The sequence below is a fragment of the Sinocyclocheilus anshuiensis genome, unplaced genomic scaffold (genome assembly GCF_001515605.1).
Source record: "Sinocyclocheilus anshuiensis isolate Anshui unplaced genomic scaffold, SAMN03320099.WGS_v1.1 scaffold1497, whole genome shotgun sequence".
NCBI classification, from domain to species: Eukaryota; Metazoa; Chordata; class Actinopteri; order Cypriniformes; family Cyprinidae; genus Sinocyclocheilus; species Sinocyclocheilus anshuiensis.
The window spans coordinates 1,167,186-1,176,304 of NW_015543492.1; the positions used below are offsets into that span (position 1 = coordinate 1,167,186).

The window sequence follows — 9,119 nt, forward strand, 5'->3', positions numbered from 1 at the left end:
TTTTTTTAGTTTTTTGTTTTAGTTTTTTATGACAAAAACAGACATTATTTATTAAAAAAAATAGCTATTTGTATAAAAAAAAAAAGTATTATTACAAACATACAAATAAAAAGATTTATTGTTCTTTCTCTGCAGTGGTTATGGCCGCACATACTTCAGCTGTACATCAGCCCATACCAGCACAGGAGACGGTAATGCCATGGTGACCCGTGCTGGTCTGCCCTGCCAGGATCTCGAATTTGTTCAGTTCCACCCCACAGGTGAGCTTCATCTTTCATAAGCCTGGAAAAGTCCTTTAGAATGCCTTCACTGTCTACTAAAGAATCATAAACAAATCTTTGCCACTGTTTGTGAGGGAATGGCTTACTTACAGTTTATAACATGATTATGTCTCATGTCGTATCAGCGATATCTAACAGTTATATATTATGGCCGTGGTTATACTGTTTCTTTGCAGCGTTTATGTGTGTCTATGTTGATACTTGATCATCTGTGTTATAAATATCCAGCCCTCAGCCACCCTATGGCTGGTTTTAAATGACCTCTGACGTAATTCTCTTAGGAATCTATGGAGCCGGATGCCTGATCACAGAGGGTTGCCGTGGAGAGGGAGGAATCTTGATCAACAATGAAGGCGAGAGGTTCATGGAACGTTATGCACCCAACGCTAAAGATTTGGCCTCTAGAGACGTGGTCTCACGGTCCATGACCATCGAGATCAGGGAAGGAAGGTATAATATACTTCATTTTTACTATAATATTAATCTGCTATTTTGTGCCCAGAACACAGTCACCAACTTGGACTAAAAATGACCCCCAAAAGATCATGCCATTATTGTTTTAGATGAGAAAAGCATTGAATAGGCATTACAAAAAGTTGCTTTATAAAGAAACATTTTGTATTAACATTGTATTGATATTTAAAAATGGGTATTCGTATATTTTTATGAATATTGATATTGTTATCGTGGGCACTTGAATAATTATATATTACAAATTATTCCGAATTTTGAATGCATTTTAAGAATACTTTTCCCATCAACTGGTCAAAATGCACAAATTTTTTTGTTTATTGTTCTGTCACACTTTACATTAGGGCTTCATTAGTTAGCATCAGTTAATTCATTAGTTAACATAAACTGCCAATGAAAAATTCTTCTGAACATTCATTAATCTTAGGTATTCCAATATTTTTAAAACTAAATTTCAATACCGTGATAACACCGTATACCGTGATAAAAGCATTAGCAATTAATCGCAACATGAAAATTTTATACTGGCATATCCCTAATATATATACATACACACACACACACACACACACACACACACACACACACAATGAAATGATACTCTGAATATAAAACTGAAACTGCCAGTAGGTGGCGCCAAGTAACTGTCTTTAATAAGTGAGTGATTCAGTCATTCATTCAGCCGATTGGAAGCAAGTGAATGAGTTTCCACCCTGTTCCCTGCAGAGGTGTTGGGCCAGATAAAGACCACGTCTACCTGCAGCTCCATCACCTTCCACCCCAGCAGCTTGCTGCTCGCCTGCCCGGCATCTCTGAAACAGCCATGATCTTTGCTGGAGTGGACGTCACAAAAGAGCCCATCCCAGTGTTACCCACTGTCCACTACAACATGGGCGGCATCCCCACCAACTACAAGGGACAGGTATTCATTTTTCAGCATCTCTATGAATATTGCTAGTGCTTAGATTAGGGATTTGAACAAACTCTGAATTTTTAAGTGTTTTTTGTCCTGCACTGTTTGTTGTAGCACCAGTTATTACAGTTTTGTATTAGAACTGTATTTGTAATAGAGTTACACTAAAGTAAATTTTGTTTTATTTTAAAGAAAGGGGGATAAGGGAACAAAATGGTGCAAAATCTTTAAGACCCTCAAAATATACATTTATTTATTTGTTTATGTTCAGATTTTTTACAATTATTTTTTAGCCATTAAGCCATTAAAAGAACAATGTTCATGTTTCATGTATGGAGTACCATTAGGTGTAAAAAAAAATATTTTTGTAATATTATCTATGAAGTTATATTCATGTAAAAAATTTAGCCTTTTCACTATATTTCTCACACTTTTGGGACTACATTTTGTTGATAAATTCCTGTTGATCAATTTTTTTCATCTGAATGTGAAAGTTTATGCGAGTAAAATGAATTTATTTTGTGTGAAAACTTTTCGGAGTAGTATTTATGTTGTTTTTTTTTTAGAAATAAATATGTAGGTTTCATAAATTTTGACTTTTTTTGAACAATCATGAGTTACAAATTTGATGGGATTTAATGAAATTCCATTCATTCCAATGGGGTTAATACTGGTAATAGTAATTCTCAGATTATTACTAATTTCAATTATTATAAATTTCATACAATGATGTATTCAAATAAAATTTCTCATCAATATTAAATGTTTTTTTTAGTGTGGGTCGTGTGTAATTTGTAATTTCAATTTCAATTTTTTTTAATTAATAAAAAATAGCAAATGCAGTAATAACATGGTAACATTTCAAACACATTCACTCTTTAATAAGAATTTGCTGATCAGATACAATATGGTTTTAGTTGAAATATTTACATTTTTAAAGAATTAATATTAAGTTATGACTGTTTTATAAAATACAGTTTCTTCGTTTCCAAACAGACCCAGAATGTGAAAATAGTATACAGATTTTGATTGCATCATGATGGTTACATCATAACGTAAATGTTCAAATCACTGTGTGGAAGTGATTCTCTTGAGAACATGACACTAATATCCTCTAATCCTCGCAGGTCATCACCCATAAGGATGGAGAGGATACGGTGGTGCCAGGCCTGTACGCCTGCGGTGAGGCTGGCTGTGCATCGGTGCACGGTGCCAACCGCCTGGGTGCCAACTCACTGCTGGATCTGGTTGTGTTTGGACGCGCTTGCGCCCTGACCATTGCTGAGACAAACACTCCAGGTAGCTTCAATACACCCTGAAATGGTGAAGGAGTGCTCCAGTTGCCATTACATTACCTGTTTTATGGCATCAGTGGTTATTTGTTAATATATTTTTATATATAAAACAGTTGTGTAATGGTTTCATCCTGTCTCATAGGAGAGAAGCTTTCCCCTCTGAAACCCAATGCAGGACAGGCGTCTGTCGCCAATCTGGACAAGATCCGCTTTGCTAACGGCAGTACCAGAACCTCAGAGATCAGACTGAATATGCAGAAGGTGCTTCCTAAGAGAATCATAAAGTTATAGACTGATCAAATGGATGATCTCAAGGGGTCATTATAAGATACTCATTTCAACAGAGTTGAATCTCGGTTTTGTGTTTTTCTTTCGGACCTCAGACCATGCAGAGTCACGCTGCTGTGTTCCGCACTGGAGACGTCCTGAAGGAAGGTTGTGACAAGATGGACTCCATCTACAAGTCACTGGATGACATCAAGACATTTGACAGAGGTCAGAGAAGACTGGCACAGGAGAATTGGACAAATTAGAAATAAAATACCATAACAAATATCTTAAATACCTCTACACTCACGCACACTATTGTTCAAATGTTTGGGGTCAGTACGATTGATACTTTAATTCAGCAGTTAGGCATTTAATTGATTAAAAGTGACAGACTGGACTTTGTTCAAAAGATTTTTGTTTAAAAAAAAAATGCTGATCTTTCTATTCATCAAAGAAACCTGAAAAAATTGAATGACGGTTTCCACAAAAATATGAAGCAGCACAACTGTTTTCAACATTGATAATAATCAGAAATGTTTGTTGAGGCGTAAATCAGCATATTAGAATGATTTCTGAAGATCATGTGACACTGAAGACTGGAGTAATGATGCTGAAAATCCAGCTTTGATCACAGGAATAAATTAAAATTAAAAATATATTCAAATACAAACCGCTCATTTAAATTGTAATAATTTTTTACAGTATTTCTGCTTTTACTGTGTTTTTTTTAATCAGATTAATGCAGACTTGGTGAGCATAAGAGAAAATTTATTGAAATCAGTGTTGCTCGTTGTTTCTTGATCTGCATCACTGTATTAAAAAGGTTGTGTTATCTCTGCAGTATGATGGTTCTTATAGTATTTTGTGCTGCTGTTATGTTTTCAGGCATTGTCTGGAACACTGATCTGGTGGAAACTCTGGAGCTGCAGAATCTGATGTTGAACGCAGTGCAGACAATCGTCTCCGCTGAGGCCCGTACAGAGAGCAGAGGAGCTCATGCCCGCGAGGACTTCAAGGTAGGGCTGGGCGATAATTTGATTATGATAATTATCGCGATATACTTTTCCTCGATAAAACAATATGAAGAGTTCGATAAATGTTCGATATAATGTTTATGGGCCAAAAGCGGAACGAAACAGCACGACTCAATTGAATCGCGCGCCACATGGACCGTTTATCCGCTTGGTCGGATCACAGTTCAAACGGCTCCGCGGCGCGAGCTCAGAACAGATGCATTTACTTAGTCACGCGAGCTCTAAGCAGCGCTGTGAGATCCAGTGTGAAGCGCTTGAACTCAGAGATGAACACAAATGACTCGGTGATTTAAACTAGTTTAAAGCCAAACAGGAGAAACACTGTGTGCAACGAATGAGACAGTCAGAAGGCTTTGCAATCTACACATCGCCATCATTTACCATGGGAATAAATTTAACCATTTAAAACTGAGGTTGCTACAATTTTTACCGATGTTACTGATTTTGATAATGAACAAATTTATCTCTGCATCCTAACTCAAGCTACTATCAAATGTGCATGTCTAAGAGACAAAAAAAAGTGATATTAATATTATCAGGCAACCCAAACCAGTTTCTTGATTTGAAACAATATCACTCATTAGAACATGCAGAAACTAAGAATTCAATTTTTCTATTTAGATATTTATTTTGTTAAGGAAAATGAATGGTCTGGTTTCTACAACTTTCACTTTGGTGCAAAACTCTGGCTTTAAAGTGGAAAGAAATAAAGATTTGACATTTATCGTGATAATTATCGATATCGGCTGATATGGGAAAAAATATCGTGATAATTTTTTTTGGCCATATCGCCCAGCCCTACTTCAAGGTGAACTTTCTGAAACCAGCATGCTTGTTTAAGGACAACATTTTGTAAATTTACAAAGCCGTAACGCAAAGCTGTCTGAATTTTTAGTGTTCAGTACATTTTTTTTTTTTACCTAGTAAAAACGACATCTTGGCTATTGAAAATGGAAATGTTTTGTTACATCTTTTACAAATAGGTATTGTTGCTTCCAACTATTTGTAATCTGTAGTCTTGCAGCTTAATGGAATAGTTCATCCAGAAATAAAAATTTGCTGAAAATCTACTCACCCTCAGGCCTTCTAAGATGTAGATGAGTTTGTTTCTTCATCAGATTTGGAGAAATGTAGCATTGCATCACTGTCTCAGCAATGGATCCTCTGCAGTGAATGGGTGCCGTCAGAATGAGAGACCAAACAGCTGATAAAAACATCACAATAATCCACAACACTCCAGTCCATCAGTTAACGTCTTATGAAGTAAAAAGCTGTGTCAAGATGTTTTTAACTTCAAACTGATACATCCAGCTAAAATACTTTTTCACTGTAGAAAGCAATATTATGGACTCATAGTTTAGATGGAAGAACCGGTTTGAAGTTCAAACGTCTTGATGGATTTGTTTTCTCTTCATAAGACATTAACTGATGGACTGGAGTGGTGTGGATTACTTGTGGATTATTGTGATGTTTTTATCAGCTGTTTGGACTCGCATTCTGACGGCACCCATTCACTGCAGAGGATCCATTGCTGAGCAAGTAATGCAATGATTAATTTTTCCAAATCCATTCTGATGAAGAAACAAACTCATCTACGTCTTAGATGGCCCGATGGTGAGAATTTTCAACAAATTTTCTTTTTTGAGCAAACTATCAACTGTCATGTTGATAATATGTTTGCATCTTTAATCTTTAATGGACCCTGTGTTTCTTACAGGACCGTGTGGATGAGTACGATTACTCTAAGTCTCTGCAGGGAGCAGGGACGAAGCCTTTCGAGCAGCACTGGAGGAAACACACACTGTCCTACGTGGATCCCAAGACAGGAAAGGTAAATATATAATGAATCCTCTGTTTTGCTATTGTTCGCTTTCCGTTCATTTGTTTACCTTTAAATCTTTCTTGATAGTCTACATACAAGAAAAAGCGTACGTTAATATAACGTACAAACTTGTGTTTCAGGTTATACTGGAATACAGACCTGTGATTGACAGCTCTCTGTTTAAATCTTTCTACATACAAGAAAAAGCGTACGTTAATATAACGTACAAACTTGTGTTTCAGGTTATACAGGTTATACTGCCTGTGATTGACAGCTCTCTGAACGCAGAGGAATGTGCTGCCATTCCCCCTGCAATCCGCTCCTATTAAACACATCCTGACTCCGCCCTTTTGCTTATTTATAATCGGCCAATAAATAAATGAATATCTTGCATTCGACAAGCTGCACTTCATTAAAATATGACCACATAAAACTCGCTGAAATATAAGAGCAAATAATAAAGCTGCACTAGTCAGACTCAATGTTAAAGATTCAGCTGTGTGATATTGGTGTATCTTCTCTAAAACGCATCCATCACATTTGCTCTAAACCATGCTGGTGAGTAAATCATTAAATATTTAATATTTAAATGTCGAATGATTGTCATTATGCTGTCAAGAAGCTCTTTGCACCTTGTGAAAAATAGATTAAACTAGTAAACAACTTGACAGTTTGTGATGCTAATGCAGTGTACGGTTTCACATTTATTTGACCTGGTGGCCTTTCATTCTCAAATACACTCACAGCTCATTTGTATGTAAAGTTCTGTACATCTTGCATGTTTTGTTTTGTGGGTTCTGTTTAAACTCAATAAAGATGATCCGGGTGATAATAATTGGGTCTGTGATATTGACTAAAATGTATTCGCCTTTGCTGGAGAGAGAAAATCGGCTGGAAAGTCCAGTGGGTTAAATGTTTACAATGTGGAGTGTGCAGTGGGGAAAAAAAAATGCATGAGTATTTGTGTTGACTACATCATAATCAAAAAATACTTAAGCATTGAAAAAGTAATTACATTGCAATTATGTCTAACTGCAGGAATGGTTAGCTGTTGTAAAGTACTCTTGCCTGTGGATGGCAGCTGAGTTCACAAAAAAAGCTCAGGCCTTAGTTATCTTGACAAACTGCAATGACAAGATTGTGTCAACTATGTAAAACATATTAAAAATATATTAAGTAAAACTTTAATACCTTAATACACAAATGAGAATTTTATGTTTTCCTTAAATACTCTTAATAATAATTAAAAAAAAGAATGAAACAAAGACGTTTAAAAATAATAAAAAAATATTTTTATTTTATTTAGAGTGGACTCATAGTTTAGATGGAAGAAACGGTTTGAAGTTCAAACGTCTTGATGGATTTGTTTTCTCTTCACAAGACATTAACTAATGGACTGGAGTGGTGTGGATTACTTGTGGATTATTGTGATGTTTTTATCAGCTGTTTGGACTCGCATTCTGACGGCACCCATTCACTGCAGAGGATCCATTGCTGAGCAAGTAATGCAATGATTAATTTTTCCAAATCCATTCTGATGAAGAAACAAACTCATCTACGTCTTAGATGGCCCGATGGTGAGAATTTTCAACAAATTTTCTTTTTTGAGCAAACTATCAACTGTCATGTTGATAATATGTTTGCATCTTTAATGGTTTTGTTACCCTGTGTTTCTTACAGGACCGTGTGGATGAGTACGATTACTCTAAGTCTCTGCAGGGACAAGTGAAGAAGCCTTTCGAGCAGCACTGGAGGAAACACACACTGTCCTACGTGGATCCCAAGACAGGAAAGGTAAATATATAATGAATCCTCTGTTTTGCTATTGTTCGCTTTCCGTTCATTTGTTTACCTTTAAATCTTTCTTGATAGTCTACATACAAGAAAAAGCGTACGTTAATATAACGTACAAACTTGTGTTTCAGGTTATACTGGAATACAGACCTGTGATTGACAGCTCTCTGAACGCAGAGGAATGTGCTGCCATTCCCCCTGCAATCCGCTCCTATTAAACACATCCTGACTCCGCCCTTTTGCTTATTTATAATCGGCCAATAAATAAATGAATATCTTGCATTCGACAAGCTGCACTTCATTAAAATATGACCACATAAAACTCGCTGAAATATAAGAGCAAATAATAAAGCTGCACTAGTCAGACTCAATGTTAAAGATTCAGCTGTGTGATATTGGTGTATCTTCTCTAAAACGCATCCATCACATTTGCTCTAAACCATGCTGGTGAGTAAATCATTAAATATTTAATATTTAAATGTCGAATGATTGTCATTATGCTGTCAAGAAGCTCTTTGCACCTTGTGAAAAATAGATTAAACTAGTAAACAACTTGACAGTTTGTGATGCTAATGCAGTGTACGGTTTCACATTTATTTGACCTGGTGGCCTTTCATTCTCAAATACACTCACAGCTCATTTGTATGTAAAGTTCTGTACATCTTGCATGTTTTGTTTTGTGGGTTCTGTTTAAACTCAATAAAGATGATCCGGGTGATAATAATTGGGTCTGTGATATTGACTAAAATGTATTCGCCTTTGCTGGAGAGAGAAAATCGGCTGGAAAGTCCAGTGGGTTAAATGTTTACAATGTGGAGTGTGCAGTGGGGAAAAAAAAATGCATGAGTATTTGTGTTGACTACATCATAATCAAAAAATACTTAAGCATTGAAAAAGTAATTACATTGCAATTATGTCTAACTGCAGGAATGGTTAGCTGTTGTAAAGTACTCTTGCCTGTGGATGGCAGCTGAGTTCACAAAAAAAGCTCAGGCCTTAGTTATCTTGACAAACTGCAATGACAAGATTGTGTCAACTATGTAAAACATATTAAAAATATATTAAGTAAAACTTTAATACCTTAATACACAAATGAGAATTTTATGTTTTCCTTAAATACTCTTAATAATAATTAAAAAAAAGAATGAAACAAAGACGTTTAAAAATAATAAAAAAATATTTTTATTTTATTTAGAGAATGGATATATAACTTAATACAACACTTGATGTAATTGTTAT

General features: G+C 35.7%; 1 protein-coding gene across 2 annotated transcripts in view; it reads left to right on the plus strand.

Annotated features, from left to right (window-relative positions):
* Window positions 1-8,602, plus strand: part of sdha (succinate dehydrogenase complex, subunit A, flavoprotein (Fp)) — a 15,060-nt gene extending 6,458 nt beyond the window's left edge. For both annotated transcript variants that reach the window (XM_016494454.1, XM_016494455.1), the window contains 9 exons: window positions 136-260; window positions 563-731; window positions 1,479-1,674; window positions 2,793-2,964; window positions 3,103-3,221; window positions 3,344-3,455; window positions 4,116-4,246; window positions 7,767-7,880; window positions 8,012-8,602. In XM_016494454.1, coding sequence (XP_016349940.1) covers window positions 136-260; window positions 563-731; window positions 1,479-1,674; window positions 2,793-2,964; window positions 3,103-3,221; window positions 3,344-3,455; window positions 4,116-4,246; window positions 7,767-7,880; window positions 8,012-8,098 — 1,225 coding nt within the window. In that variant the 3' untranslated portion in view covers window positions 8,099-8,602. The remainder of the gene's footprint in view (window positions 1-135; window positions 261-562; window positions 732-1,478; window positions 1,675-2,792; window positions 2,965-3,102; window positions 3,222-3,343; window positions 3,456-4,115; window positions 4,247-7,766; window positions 7,881-8,011) is intronic.
* The last annotated feature ends 517 nt before the right edge of the window (window positions 8,603-9,119 follow it).